This window comes from Falco cherrug, chromosome 13, assembly GCF_023634085.1.
Source record: "Falco cherrug isolate bFalChe1 chromosome 13, bFalChe1.pri, whole genome shotgun sequence".
Classification (NCBI taxonomy): Eukaryota; Metazoa; Chordata; class Aves; order Falconiformes; family Falconidae; genus Falco; species Falco cherrug.
Genome location: NC_073709.1, coordinates 32,633,236 through 32,649,600, shown reverse-complemented (window position 1 = coordinate 32,649,600; position 16,365 = coordinate 32,633,236). Strand labels below are relative to the sequence as shown.

Genomic DNA, 16,365 nt, shown 5'->3' with positions numbered 1-16,365 from the left:
CAGCTGCTGCGCACAGCCCCAGTAAAAGTCAGGTCGCCAAAGGCGAGGCTGCCGGTACATAGGGTACTTTTGCACACTTGTTTGGTTCGGTGTATGTTTTCCACGTAACCTGCAGTATCACAGCTTACCCAGCGTGGTAAGTTGAAACATTAGGATTAACGTGGTATTGGTGGAAAAGAAAATTATTTAATCTTAATTCCTTGCCAAGGGATTTTAACCGCCTAGTAGCTTCCTTAGCAATACAATGCTGATATCTGTGAGAGAACCGGTGTCTTAAAAGAACTTAAAAGAAGTTGTCGTCACCCTTCTCTTTCCCAGTGGCAGGACCATGCTGTCAATGCAGTCTTGAAGGTCAGATTCCTTTACGCCCCCTTCCTCTCGGCCTGCCCTCTGGTGGGTTCATGACTGTCTCATTCCAGATCACACAGGACGTCGTCACAGGTTGCTCATTAAGCCAAGCCAATATCTGCCGATTCAGCACAATTACTTGTGTGTAACTCTTCAGTAGGTGCCGTTGTGACTGTTCAGGTGCCTTCCTTGGTGGGCATACACGTTTGCCCTAAGACTGGTATTAACGCTCCTGGTGGCTGATGGGGCATGCAAGAGAAGAGTTCAATAGCATGAGAAGAGTACGATAGCACGAGCAGCGTAGGATGGCACGCTTCTGCCGTGTCTCCTTTCTGCAATGCAGTTTGTTTCCATTAGCTTCTGGGGCAGCCCTGCAGCCAGTCTGAATGTGGGAGCCTTTCTCAGGACAGAACAAATCAATGCAGTGCTGAGCCTTCCAACCAGACAATCTATCATATGGAAAACAAAATTAATTTCTCTGCAGCGCTATTGTGGTTTAGGTGCTCTTGGAAGATGAGGTATTTTTTTTTTATTTGGGGCACATTTGTGTATGTGTCCCCAGACGCATTTTACTGGTGTTGTGAGGTGTGACAGCGGAATAGTACTTTATGTCTTCAGGACAAGAACTTCCATTAAACTAACTAATTCAGAGGCAGTCGCTATAATTCATACTGCAGAAGGGACAATGGCAACCTGCTCCGTCCTGGATATATTTTCAAGAGACTGAACCATGTTAACCAGGTATCCAGGAGGACACAAATCATTGCTGTCTTGAACATATGAGTATGTACATGCTTTAGACTCTGTCTTCTCTTTGTACCATGTGAACATGGGGGAGAAGCTGTACACCCATCTCTCCATCCTGCAGTGTGGCTGGCTTTTTGCAGTCTTAAGCCCTCTTGGTTAAAAAAAGAAAACATCTTGAAACTGCGGCGTCCATGCTGTCAAAATAACTGGTTCTTTAATAACTTGGGTTTAAGATTGATGGCAGCTTGGTTGTAATCAGTTCTACAGGACTGTCGTATTGTATTGTGCTTTTAAGATAAGTTCTGAGTGTTCCAAGAGTGTTGGAAGAGCTACCTTGGCCCTAGCAAGGTGCAGCTAAACCAGAGAGTCTTTTTTGCAGTCTATCCTACCCATCTGACAAAGACTGAAAAGCTCGTATGATTTATATGACCTAGAACCCTTATGAGCTTCACAAGAGTGAGATTCTGTAGTATACACAGTTTCAAATAAATTTAAAGCAGAAATTGAACACCCATCGCTGTATCAGAAACACAAAACGTTGTGAACAACATCCTGATTTCAACCTGTTAGAGGCAGAAGTTAAACTGAATTAAAGGCAGGGAAATTACAATTTTACAGATTGGTTTAATTGAGATGTGTATGGTTTATTTGCCTCAGTGGAGTCTTTCTAAAGAGTTAAGTGGCCTTTCTGGTACAGCATCAAGTTTAGTGGACATTGAAAGCCTGAATGAAACACAGTATGGGCAGAGATAAGTATATACCGAGACAGTTTTGATTTTCCTGCTTTGCAGAACTGACAGGCGCTAATAGACTACTGGTTTAAAATTCTAAAATTACAGTTGTACAAAAGAGAGAAGAAGAAATATGCTCTTTTCAAAAGAACAAGCAGTACTAAAAGTTTAACTGTGTCTGGGCATAGGGCTAAGTCTTGAAAATATGCTCTCATCAATTGCCTCACAGGAATTTTCTGCCAAAGAATTCTTGAGCGTCTAGCTTTAGGGTCCTAGTCCTGTAGTTCTCCCTCTCACGCAAATTATTCTGTGTTTTTGTCTGAACTAAAATGCAAACTGGGACCAGAGACAGTGCTATGGTTGCACCGTTGATTCCAAAAAGCTGTGGCAGGATAAGGTACGCCTGAAGGGTTTGAACACGGAAGAGTTTCAGGCTCAGTTTCAGGGTTCCTACTCCCCTTTTTAACTCCTCTGGTGCTCATAGGTATCCTGTGTGTATAAACCATCCTTCAGGAGCAAAATTACCACCCAGAGAGGTGCAGCACTGCAGCACTTGGTGTTGCAGTGACTTTGGGAGCCTGCACACCACGGCCACCCATCTCATTGTCAGTCCCAGAGCTGCTGGGGACTCCTCATGGAATTGACGAGCAGTCAATATAGTTAATTTTTCATTAGTCAACTTGACCTAATAAGCTCAATATTGCATACAACAAACTGTTATCACTGAGGAGCATTCATTGACTGGAACCGTGGCCAGTGGGGTTTTGTACCAGGCTTGGAAATACCCAACGCTTTTATAAGTGGCCTGGAAGTCTGCATCAAGTCATTGCTAATGATGTATGATTGTTATAAAGACCAAAAAAAGCGGTAAATAATAATGAGGGTAGAGCACATGTGGTGTGTGAACATGATCACTTGGGAAGCCAGGATAATTTAAAGAAAGTTGTTTCACTGCAGCAGCACTAAATGCCAAGGTGTGGGGCTAAGAGGAAGGAGTGAACATTATGGCAACGTAGACAATGTCCTGGAAATGTGTAATTTGGACAAGTCACTTGCAGGGGCCTCATCTGCCAGCTTGCTCCGTATGAAACGTTGTATGATGCTGTAACAAAGGACTTCATGGAAATTGCTTTGTGGGCACAAAAGGCTAAAACATAAGAAGTGGGGAGGATTTTACCATCCTTTACAGCACGTTGAAACCAGCTCCGGAACAGGTACCAAAGTCTGTGTCTGAGGTCTGTGGTTTGGTGGCAAAAGAATTGGTGCATGGGTAACAAAGAGCCCAAAAGCGGTGCAACAGATTTACAGTGTCAGAAAGAAAACTGTGATGACTTGATTACAGTATAAGTGCTTTCAGGGGGAGAAAACAATAGATGCTTACAGCGCTCTTCAGCTGTTCCTAGAAAGCAGTAACCAGAATGAAGACATTCGGGCAGGAATTGATGATTTAAATAGTGAGCCTTAGAATTCACTGCCGAGAGATTTTCCTCCACTGTGTGTCATTAGATTAGAAGATACTTTCTTGGAAGACCTGTCTGAGCCTGTTACAGGTTATGAATTGACCAAAGAATAGTTTTATTGCTGAATACAGGATCAAGTGGGTCAATAGTCCTATCCAGTGACCTGCAGATCAGGTCTCTGTCTGTATTAGGAATATTTTATCAAATATAAGAATAACACTATAGTAGTGTTGTGTTTGTTATGTGAATATAGCTATACCTTCCCAGGAATCAACCAAGTTGGACCAGAAAAAAACCCCACATTTTTCCAGGTATAATTTCTATATCCAGAAACATTACTGTGCCAAACACCAGCTATATAATGCCTTAGACGTGGCAGTCCTATTGCATTAAACTGAGAATTTGCTTGCAAAAGAGCAGAAAGAGAATCATGAAAATATTACCCCAATCCTAATGTATCATTTATCTTTCTCTTTCTCAGCTCTGTATATTTATACATCTGTGAGGCCTGGTAGCTAGGAAAATGATCGTTACTCGCTTGCTTAGCCATGCTATCTGATATCTCACAGTTTGTTACATGTATTTTTCCCAGCAGCTGACTTTAGCTACAGAGCGTTCTATGGAGTAAGCCTGCGAACAGCTTGTCCAGCTGAGCTGGAGAGATCAGCCAGGTTGCAGGAGCTGTCAGAAATAATCTGCTGTCTGTACTTTTTCCTTATCTGCCATCACTCTGTTGGCTTGAGCACCGTGGATGTTCTGTTAAGAAAACAAAACGGGATGTTACTCCAGCCTTTGTCAGAAATGTGGTTTTAGCCTTGTGGTTTATTGATGGTAACAATCCAGCCGAGCAGTTAGACTTATTTTAATCTTAATTGGATTTACTTCAGCCTTAACCATGAAAGTTTGTTTAGAAATTCTAGTGTTTTACTTTAGAAGCAGTGGCAAATCTGTGCACTTATTAATAAAGTCAAGGGCAGTAGGCGGTTTCCTTTTCCCATCTGATCCGTTGATTCCATGGCAGCACTTCCATGGGTGCAGGTGGACAGTGGATTGATGGATTGATGTAGTCCTTCCTTCTTAGAGTCCTGAATTTTATCTTGAAATATTGTTTATTAAACCAGAATGCATTAATATTTTATTAGTAAGCTATCCACACGTTTTAGCTGTTCGTGTATTATCTGCTTAGAATTGGACGTTTATTTAATACTTCATCATTCTCTGTACCATCATTTAAAAATAAGAATAATTTCAATAGCGTCTTGCATTAGATTTAATAATGCATTAGTGCTTCATGTTAGAGAAGGTACTAGAATTTGTAAAGCTGGAAAGATGGTAATCAAATTTCCTCAACATAGTAGGTTTCAGTGTGTTTTTAAAAGGTCAAGTGGTTTCCTGAGAAAAAGTGGATGTGTAAATTGTGCCAGCAGAGCTATTTTCTTTCAAAAGTTGTTCTTTTCCCCATTTAACATTTCATAAGTGTTTCAAAGTAGAAGTCAAGTCTAAAACGTGGTCTTGTTGACTTTGTGGATCCTCATATGAAAGTGTTCTGGGCAAGAGCTTAAGGGACTGGGGTATCTTGCTTTAGCTGGTGCACGTTGGATCCATATGTGCTAGAGCTGGCAGCAGTGGGTGGCTTTCTCTTCTAGTTGCCCAAGGCTACCTCGGCAGCAGCCATCAGCTGAAAACATCCAAGAGGTCCGTAGCTTCAAAGGCCCTTTCAGGCCATGATTTAGCAAGGCACCGGAGAATTGCTTCTGTGGCTGATGTTCAGTGTGTCTTTAAGGGCTTTTGCAGAACAGGGGGCACTGAGCTGGCCTTTCCATCCAACAGCCTTTCTCACACCGGTCCCCCCCTCACAGGGGCTTTATTCAGCAGTGGGTGTTTCTCCCGTTTTTACATGGGGAATACAAGAAGGCAGAAAGCACAGGATTCAGGAAAGCGATAAATGTGTTATGTTAACCATCTTTTGCCTCCCTTGAAAACTACTTAAAGTCATTACAGAAGGAAAATATAGATGTTTCGGGCATAGAAATCCAGACCATTTAAGCAGTGCACGTTTCAATATTCTTCAAAATCAGAATCTCAAAACAAAATAGAAGTGTTTCACAAAAATTCTCAGTCAGAGTTATACTAGACAAAAACCTGAGGTGAAACATAATCACAAGGGGAAAATACTTAGCTAATTGGAAACACACTGCAGATTTTAAAAAATGAGCTGTGTTTCATTAAAAGTTCTAGTGACATGCTACATATTACAAATTAATTTAAATGGAAAATATTAGTGAACCTTTTTTAAAAAAAAATGTATAATTAGGGAATCAGATTATTTCACCCTTTAACAGATAAAACTAAATCACTGCTGGGAGTCTACCCACGGCCAGCATGCTGTTGCGTGGTGGACTGCTCATTATAGTTCTGCAGTCCTAAAGCACTCCTCTGCTTTTATCTCAGTGAGCATCTGTTTCTATTATTTACAGTTTCTGTTTCTATGTCTTGCCAAAAGTGTTAAAAAACCCCTATATGTACAAGTTTAAACCTTTTCATTTGAAATAGATTATTCTTTTATAGTAAAATGTCTGCAAGGCATAAATACACAAATTGAAATGCCACTTTCAGACAGAATTGAAAGTCTGCAGCTCACTTTGGCCAAAGGCTACTTTTTTTGCTGCACTGCTGACACAGAACAGATTTTTATCTCTGAAATGCCATTTTCTATCTGTATGAGTGCATTTGGTTTCTTCTGCTTGGCAAAGGCTTGTACAAATAATGACCTCACTTTCGTTGTTTCCATTGGCTTGTGTGTACTCATCCACATCCCTAGGAGAAGGAGCTGGTGCAACCTTGGCAGATGTAGCAAGTGTGACAAAGCACCTGTGTGGTCCAGGGCTTTGGGGCACAGTGGTGGTTAAATCCAGCATTTTCATGCTTTCTGAAAGAACGTGAAATCAATGTTTTTAATATTTGCAGTTGCAGTCGTCTTAGTTTGTGTGCTGTTGATGAGGGTTGATGCTGATTGCCTTGGATTCCTTACCTTTTTTATCTTTCTGGTCATGTAACGAGCATGAAATTATTCTCGTTGCACCCTGCATTGCCTCCGGTCTTCTAGGGCAGTTGAATTGCTGTAGCTTTGGTGATCACAGCAGAAGGCCAAGCTCTATTTTGTCGTATAAATCAAATAACCAAGAGCAGAATTTAACCCCAGAAGATATATTTTTTAAATTGTTTCAGATAACTTTTCATGTTGCAAATGGTCCAGTAATAATATATGGAAAAAATATACAGTATTCCCCAAAGCCTTTCACTAACTACAATAAAATGCAATGATACGAGTAATGACCTTTTGGCAGTTTGTCCTATTCCGTCCTCAGAACTTGCAGTGTGATTAAACTTAATTAGGAGGCTTGCACATAGTTAATAAGACCTTTCTTATTAATGGCTTCTACCTGAATACTGGATACCCATGGGGTTACAGACCAATAGAAATCTAAAATAAGAGCTGAGCACAGTGTTTTCTATTTGCCATTGATCATGTATATAATGTGAGTATTATTTCTGTCAAGAGACATTCTATATTGCAGCTCTTTGCTAATATGAAATGAAGATCATCCAGATTGCTACCTGGGCAAAAGTCAGTAGAACATGTTCAGTAGCTGCTAGCACAGACTTAGCTAATTTTGGGTACAGTAGGGTGGAAATATTCTCCATTTTCCAGCTGTTGAAAACCTACTGAATAAGAAAGTGCTCACAGTCATCTTCTGGTTAAATTCCTATAGGAAAAGTACCCTTAAATGCTGTGTGACATTATGATTTAGAAACAGTTCAGAGTCCTTTTACCTTGGAGAACTGCAGAATGTCACTCTTGGAGTGATGTGGGGCATGGCACTCTACTTATAACAATTCATTTTTTTATATACTTTAATTTTCCTCTTTAATGATTTCTATCAATTTTCCTGCCTATTTTAGCAGCAGTCATACAATATTAGCTCCTTTAAATACTGCACAGGCAGTACAAAGGATCTGTTAAAAACTCCTGATAACAAAATATGACCTTTAAATTTATCAGACAAGTCCTGTGTTTTCTTATCTCCTCTTGTTGCTTTTCATCTTCTCTTGCTTGCTTTTGATATAATACACCAATCTCTCAAAGCAGGCGATCCAGCATTGCACAGACTGAGACAGTTACTGCATTACAGCGAGGAAGTGAGAGTCAGGAAGAGCACACTCTTCATTTAATTACTAATTAATCCAGTGAAAAATAATCAAAAACAAAACAGGGCGGAAGGTAGTTGATTTGAAGTGAAGGTTCAGATCTCCCTGAGAGGTTAATGAGAGTTCTCAGTTTTATCCTGTAGAAAGCTGTAAAAATATGATTTAGTTTGTTTAATATGCAAGCATGAAACAAGGCGCTTAGAGGTGAAGAGAAGATGTTTTGGTACAGTCTGAAGTGCCGGTGGAATGGTACATCTTCCAATAAATCTGGTAATTGGATTCTTCTTTAAGGCAACCTGAGTTTTTACTTTGTGTTTAGCAGTGTTATAAGCCACTGATGAGAGACTTCACCCTGCTATGAAGACTGCTGTCAGTCATTCTGTGAGCAGAAAATTCTCTTGGGATGCTTAGTGTTCATTATAAGGAATTTGGGAGTCTCTGTAGGGTGAAAAGGCCCATATTATGTTACGGTCGCTTAATATGAACTTGCCAGGTTTGACACTTTGAAGTTTGAAGAAGTTACACCTCATGGGGATTTCTTTTTTCATAGGTTAGCCCTTCTGGCAGAAGGTAAGGCGCTGCAGAGTTGTACTCTTACTTATTTTTTTCTCTAACTTTACAGTTTCTTTGCACCTGTATCTACTCACCAAGCTGATGGTAAGGTTTGTTCAAGATGCCCAACGGGGAAAAAAAATACACAGCCTAGAACTGTGTGTCTACCTTCTCTTTGAACGCTGAAGGAGGCCCAGACTAGCCCTCTGGATATGTAACTCCTCGTACAATAGCCTTGGAGGATGACCACTGTATACTCCTCCTCCATCTCTCCCAGTTCATCATCCTACACATCATAACAGGTAGAGCTGACATATTTTAGCACGAGAAGAAGACGCATGGCTTCATCTGATCCATCTAGCACTCAATTCCTGGATCAAACACAGGATAGCCAAGTCTAAGCACTCAGCAAAAATATAGGTCAGGGCAGTGTCAGCATCCCCCTCAAACACAGGGATTTCCTGGGATGGACCTGGACATCTTGTCCTCTGCCCCATGCAACCCAGTCTCATGCCAGTATATCCTGGACCCAGGGTGCTGTGATGGAAAACATGATCTTGTGTTTGCAGGCATAAAGGCAAGCTTACTGATGGGTGCTGAGGGCAAGATGCTTGTGGGCAATAACAAGGCTACGTGTGAAGGCAACAGGCAGGATCAGATGATGAGATGCGCTAAATGCGTAGTATTTAGGAGCGAAGTTTGTTAGACTTGCCAGAGGTCTACAATGGTAGGTGACGCAAGCTTAAGCCCTGGCACACCCTGCTCAGCGGACATGGGAAGTCTGGGACCGCGCTCTGGGTCTGCAGGGTACGTGTGAGTGGGGAGCCCCAGCCCCAGTGAGCTCTCGAAGCAGTCTTTGGTCAAACAGAGCTGTGTAGCCATAGCCACCGAGTTCTTTAGGTGACAGTTGAAGACTTTAAATTTGAATCTTTAGATAGCTTTAGAGAATGCCTGTGTATTGGCTATTTGAAAGGCATTACAGGCTGAGTCTACTGTATTGTTGACATCGATTTATGTTGCGACTGTGACGACACTGAAAGCATCCACATATGGCCAAGACGCAGAGCCAGTGTGAACACCAGAATGACAGAATTACATGCAAGTCACATCGATGTTTGTGCTTACAATTGATAGCACTTAAAATACCACTCCCTCTTTTGCTGGGATGGGGCAATCTGCACGTGCAAAGTCATCTGTTGTATCAAGTTTTAGACCACAGTCCTTGCACCTCAAGTTTATTCCAACTTTAAGATATAGTTGTGTACACAAGTGTGCGTCCACAGCACTAGCAATACATGATTCAAAAGAACCGTAGCATGGGCCGTTACTGGGACTGTGCTTTGGTTTCCCAGCCTGGCCACATGAGACACTGGACGGACTGTTTGCCCCCGTACCACAGAGCTGCTGTGGCTTCCCTTCGTGCCATGCAGTTGATGCTCCAGCTGGGTTTCATCCCTAACTGCATCTGGAGGAATGATACGGCTTTCTGCCTTCCTCTTGCAGATGTCAGTGGAGTCATGATTCAGAAATTGCAGTGTCAAGATCATGATGAGCAAAGCCAGGGAGAGGGTTTGTTTGTAAATGGAGATAGCCCTTGGTTTCACCACTTTGTTATTTATTTCCCTAACAGATCACTGAGACTAACAAGGTAAATTTGTATTCAGTTAAAGGGTGTGTTTCAAAGAAAATATTCTTTAGTCTAGGTTGCTCTTCACAGACTCTCGATTTTCAACCTTCTTACTTATTCTCTTTCAAGGATGCTGCTATTTCACATCAATAACTGACACCTTTATTTCAGAGAACAAAATAGAATTACACTCCAGCGCTGACAATATAATAAATCAGGAGGAATAAAATACATACTAGTGAAGTTCACGTAGTTGGTTTGTCCCAGCTGACCTATAGATATAAAGGTATGATTAAAGTTTTTTTGGACTGCTTCTTCTCAATCTTGCCACAAGATTTAGCTCTGACTCAAAGATTTGACCTTTGCTGCTCCTCTCTGCTTACCTCGATTCTTTGGAATTATTGTTATTCCCTTGAAGCCTCTCTGCCCGCACAGAATTAATACTGTGTTGTGACAAAATATTATCTATTTGGCAGGAGAATGAAGCCATCTAGAATTCAATCAGGTGAGACAATGTCACAGTGTGCATCCTGAGTGAATCATCTTTACCCAGCTTTTTTAATCAAAGAAATCTTGGCCTTATAACCAGGAAGAGTCATGCTGGATAGTCACATAGCTGTCTACAATTAAAATTTAGGCATATCAGTTGGTTTTTGTGAATTATGGTTGGAAAGCATGCCTGCCAGAGCACTTAATCTTTCAGGTGGATAACAGAAATAAAATCTCAAAGCCACAAAGTTGATTTAGAATATGAAAATATTTATTAACCTTCTTGGAAGTGCTTTTACTGAAGAAGTTCCTTGTGGTTCACCATATAGGTAAAAAAAAGCATAAATAAAGGATGAAAAATATGCACCGGGTACTCCTGAGAAGACCAGTGTGTGCTGTTTATGTTTTCCTTGGTGGGGGTGAGATTCCCAGATGAAGTATGTGCACACAGTTGTACCGAATTCAGTGGGGCTGCCCCGAGTCATTGGGGCCGGTCGTGTGACACAGCAGCTCTTTGAGAAGGAGTAGTTATTGAAAAATGTGTGTTCTTCACCGGGTAATAATAGGAAGTTCGTTACTTTTAATGTTGTTTCCATTATTTTCAGTGCTATGTATTAGGGGTTTGGTTTTTTTGTTTGTTTTTTTTTTTTTTTAATGTGGTTGTGAAGTTAACCTATGTGTCTACTGGTTTCATCATTATTAAACCTATGGGTTCTCCTTGAAACTATATCCGGATAAGTTCCACACCATTTCCCCCTAGCCCTTCCATTTATATTATATACTAGCAGAATTTAAGCTAATGTAATAGTGTCAAATTGAGATGCGTTTGACAATGCACTTTTCCTCTGATGAGGGATGGGATAATGTAATCAGCAATTTGTGTGTGTGTGTGACCTTCACAAATCAAATGGTTATTTCCTCGCTTTTCATTTGTATTTTGCTCCCAGTGGTGCAAGGCTGCTGCAGTTAGTATAAAACATAATTTATAGATAGAATCACATTATAATAGGGTGCAATATTCTTAAAAAAACCCATCCATACTGCATGGACTTTTTAATGAAATAATTCCAAGAAAAGTATAAGCTGGCCAAGACTAAATTTAAAGTTGCTAATACACAGAGGAGTTTCCACGATCACCATAGAGATGTCCTGGAGCAGCTGCTCATTAGTGAATGTGGAGGCAGCAATAAACCTTGTCTAGGATACACCACATGACAGCCATGGAATTACAGTAGAGAGATGCCATAGCAGTAACGATCCGACTGATGGCTGCAAGTCCTTCTACCAAATGCACCTGATTTACACCCACTGGTTGAATAAACATAGATTTTAATGCCTTCCCGACATATGCGGTTGTGAGCACTGTTTCATTTTGACATAACTGTATGGTTTTTGTGAGGTCCAGGGAGTGTTTGTTGATGAAAGGCATCCAGTGAGTAACAGCGGATGAATCTGATGAGGGAATGGTGATCTACATCCATGAGGCTCATTCCCATTGCCTTAATAGATTGCCTATGCCCACAAACTTCTTCTGAACATTTTAGCCTTTTCTTATAAATCGCATAGAATAATCCTGCCCATTCCCCCCTTTAAAAAAAAAAAACAAAACAAAACCAAACCAAAAACAAGCCCAAAACCAAAAAAATACCATACCCAACAGCAACAAAACCACATGATTCACATGTTTCAAGTAAAGGAAACCTTTTGGAAACAGGACGTTCTCTCACTTACTCAGTGAAACACCTGATAATGCCTCAATAAAAACAGCAGAAACATCCTATTGAAAAGCTAAACATAAGTGTTAAAAGTAACTGGCTGTCAAAGAATAGAAAGCATTAACTCACTGTTATATATTTTAGTTATTTTAAATTGAAGATAGAAACCCAGAGCAGAAACATGTAAGATCACACTACTTGTATTTGTTCCCTTGTTATCACTGGCATTCCTCATGTTTTTCCTGTAATTCTCAAATTTCTGTTTATTCACGAGAATAAGTGAAGGAGCCCACGATGAAGAACTGTAATTTTAAAGGTCATAACAGGAAAAAAACATACTTAAGACAGTCTGTATTCTTACAACATCACAGGAGTTGTGTTCTGAAGTCTTTTATTCTAAATTTACAGTTTCTTGGGAAGGCAGAAAAGGGAAAACTTCAGTAAAATTTTGCTTTTCAGAGAATGTTCCTGAAAGTTAGGAATAGAGTAAAAAGTACGTATGAAAAAAAATGTGCATGTTTTTATATATACACGTATGTACTTTTTAATATTGACATGCATATAGAAGTTGACATAGCGCATTTGCCTGGAGAAGTTGTGGCACCAGCTTCTGCAGTTGTCCAGGGCAGCTGTGGATGCCCCACTGTTGGAAGTGTGCAAGGTCAGGTTGAATGGGCTTTGAGCAACCTGGGCTAGTGAAAGATGCCCTTGCCCATAGCAGGAGGGTTGGACTAGATGATCTTCAAATGTCCATTCCAACCCAAACCATCTTATAATTCTATTTTAGAAAGTGAATAGAAAAAAGAACCTCCTCTCAAAAGAAAATAGATCAGCTTCTGGCATAGTAAGCCGTGTCCATGCTAAACCAAACGAGGGAGGCATGGCATGGGGAAAGCAGCAGTTCACATCGCTGCAGAGCGAGCGTCTGCATCAAACCGCCGTGGAGTTTGGCACAGAAGCTGCTGATCCTGCTCTTTCTGGAGGCTATGGCACAGATTCTGCCCTGCGAGCCTGTTGTGTCTGGTGGTGCTGGTAGTGGGGATAACTGTCTGACAAACTTGAGCCTTGATTTTCTCAATTTGGGTAATACTTTGGTTTGATAATTAGCAATAGGATTCTTCTAGCTCCAGAAAATGTATTTCTGAGCAGTACCCGGGCTACTGCAGCCTATACTTACATTTCCACTGCAGATGCAGGACTCGGTTGGTTGGTGGGTTTTGAAGTCAAGGCAAGTATGCGCGTTGGAGCTCGTAGGATTGACTTTGGATTGGGACCTGACTTAGGAATGACTGCTTTTTACTCATCTGGCTCTTCTTATCTCTCAGGTTCTTTACTAATATGAACCAATACAATGGAAGAAAAAGGTATTGTTCATCTAAAATACTACTGCCTCCCAAAGCCTGTACGTTGAAGGAAATACTTAGGTTCACCGTTCCGCTAAGTTTTATGTAGAAGACATGGTTTTCTGGGGGATCTCACCTATGTCATTCAAGCACAGAAAACTATCATTAGAAAAAAATATTTGAAGTGATTTGCTAATTATTCCTCGTCTGATATTTTACTGACTGTATCAGCCTCATTTTATCTCATTGTTTTATTTTAAAAAGTCAAAAGTCTCCGCATGGACTGAGAATAGATACGGTCTGCAGATATGGCAAGTTTGGGGTTTGCATTGCCCAATTCTGAATTTCTGAAACCCCACTACAGATGGGGTCTCGCTAAATTTTAAGGTGCTTGCACGTTTCAGAACTAGGCTACTTTTCAGCACATCACTTTTGTCAAAGCCTTGGTGTTCCTTCAAGACATTGTCAACGTGTCCTATGAGAATGTACAAGCGGTGAATACCCTGGTCTGTTCTGTACCGTACATTTGAATCTCTGGAATGAATTTAAATGAAGCGAAGAAGAATGTGTTTTTTCTGATTAGGAAATAAGTTACAGCAGGTCTCTTAGTAGACAGCAGAAGCAAGTGTGCCTTAGATGGTGATTAAGGGTGGTGTTCTTCTTTAAATGACTAACCTGGAGTGAGAGGTTGGATGTCTTTTGAAAACTTAAAACTGTTTCACCTGAACATGTTTAACTAGTTAATAAGAAACATCAAAAAAGACAAAACCCTGAGGTCAATGATCATTTTTTGTAAAGCCATTCGATGATGTTTAAATTTGTTTTTTGGGTCTGTCTATAACATAAGTTTAATAACCTAGCTCAAATGCAGATTTCTAATTTTCAATTAACATAGGAATAATTTTGTTTGCTAAAATAAAATAAATGAATGAATGAAAAGTCTGAACCATGAAATGTTCTAGGTAGCACTTTTTAAAATTCCAAATTCAAAAAATCATGTGGCAACTGTATAGCTCAAGCTTTAAGTATTAACTTTTAACCTTTGACCTTACAGATTTTAACCAATGAAATGTCTCTTTAAACTTTAAAGGAAACAATGATAACGAGCGCCTGGCGATTGCTAGACAGCGAATTCCATATCGACTTGGTCGAGTAGTTGATGAATGGCTACTCGACAAAGGTAAAAAACATTGATTAAAACTTCAAATAAAAAAATAATTTGAACATAACCAAGTAGTACTTCATTGTAACACTAATAAACATAAAAAATAAATTTCAGTAAAACTAAATTAAAAACAAATTTAAAAAAGTAAAATATAGAGTAATATTTGCATACCTTGTATAATAATTTCTATACGTTTCTAGAGGTACCAGCTGTTTAATAATCTTACCCTGTTAACTTAAGGTTAAAGGGACTGTTAAATATAATCCACTAACTCAATCTATGAAGGTACTCATAGCAAACATTAACCAAAAATTATAAATCATTCATAGATTATATTACACGTTCCAGCATCTAAATTATTAACTAAAATATATATGTAGTTATGATATCTTCATTACGGTCCTGAAAAAAAAAATTCGTTTAAACTGTAGGTATCTTAAATAGTGGGCAATATGAATTGCCAATCAAAATGAAGTCCCTTTAACGTTTGCAACCTTCTAAGGGGATTTTGGAACAAACACTAATTAAAACAGAACTTAAAGTTGTGTGCATGCTTTTTGTGAGCAGAAACCAATCTGCTAAAGTGACTATTCTGTTTACTAAGAGTGGTACTGTTGCTGAGGATATATCTGTTTAATGGAAATGTGCCATGATTTCTCCATTGGTATGTGTGTCATTTCTGAAGCCGCTTTTACATCTAAAATCTTTTATTTTAATTGATAGCCTTGCTGAAAGCCAATCAGACATCTATTTTTGAATCTGCCTCTGATACTCAGCGTGAACCATGTGTTTCTTTTCAGTGTGTATGTTGAAGGAAAATAAACATTTTAATACAAAAAGGAAACATTTAATTAAAGACGGAAATATTTTATTCACTGATAGAGAGATAAGAGAGATTACTGCATAACATATTCGTTCAAATTCACTTGACCCAATGACTTGTTAGCTTATATGTAAACTCTCCCTGTGTGTATATACATATTCGTATATGTCTATACATACATAAACTCACATGTACATACTTAAAGCTATAGGCCCTGTGCTGTATTTCGTGGAAAAAAACCTTTGAGATGTTGGCAGACTTCAAGAAACAGTAATCTTAAGGAGTTAGAAACCTGGCATTCTTGACACGCCAAAAAATGTTAACACTGTTTTCAGGTAAAAGGGAGAGGGGTATCATTTGTAGTACTAAATACATTTGTAAATATATTTGATTGGCCTTTTAGCAAAAAAAAAAAAAAACAACAAACACCAAACACAAAAAACCAATCCCAAAACTTCGCAGACTAAGAAAAATGCAAATGCTCTCAAAATTTATGCATTTCATGGACACCTCATTAAAAAGCAATGAATTATGAGTCAAATCCTTTTCTTATAGTTTATTGCTCTCATTATTCACCCCATGACAATCTGTTATCACTCGTGTAGAGTACAGTGTTCACAGTCAACATTTTTGCATGTGTACAATATTATCTTCACAGGGCGTCAGCTCACAATCTTCAATAGCCAAGCAACCATAAAAATTGGAGGCAAGGAACGTGGCCACCCTTTCCAAGGCCAGCTCTCTGGTCTTTACTACAATGGCTTGAAAGTTCTGAATATGGCAGCAGAAAATGATGCCAACATCGTGATAGAAGGAAACGTGAGACTTGTTGGTGAAGTGCCTTCCTCTATGACAACTGAGTCCACAGCCACCGCGATGCAGTCTGAGATGTCCACGTCAGTCATGGAAACAACCACCACTCTGGCCACGAGCACCGCCAGAAGAGGAAAGACCCCGACAAAAGAACCTATTGGTCAGGTTAGTCGGCTTCCTCGCCTTTTGCAAATATTTTCCCGTCTTTGAGTGTGGCTTCCTATATCGCATTCACTCTGCAGATGAAATGGTTCCCGTTGGAGAACCGCATGACTTGCAGGTGAAAGTTCTGTGCCGTACGTGGCTGGTGGATGCAATGTTGATCAGCATGTGGAGGGGAAGG

The 16,365-nt window shown here is 39.8% G+C and overlaps 1 protein-coding gene across 24 annotated transcripts in view; it reads left to right on the top strand.

Moving 5' to 3' along the window:
* The window catches only part of NRXN1 (neurexin 1), a 730,807-nt gene that overhangs the window by 615,107 nt on the left and 99,335 nt on the right, over positions 1-16,365 (top strand). For 12 of the 24 annotated variants that reach the window (XM_055725490.1, XM_055725513.1, XM_055725498.1 and 9 more), the window contains 2 exons: positions 14,312-14,401; positions 15,868-16,187. In XM_055725490.1, coding sequence (XP_055581465.1) covers positions 14,312-14,401; positions 15,868-16,187 — 410 coding nt within the window. The remainder of the gene's footprint in view (positions 1-14,311; positions 14,402-15,867; positions 16,188-16,365) is intronic. The other 12 variants (XM_055725508.1, XM_055725507.1, XM_055725514.1 and 9 more) reach the window with 1 other exon arrangement.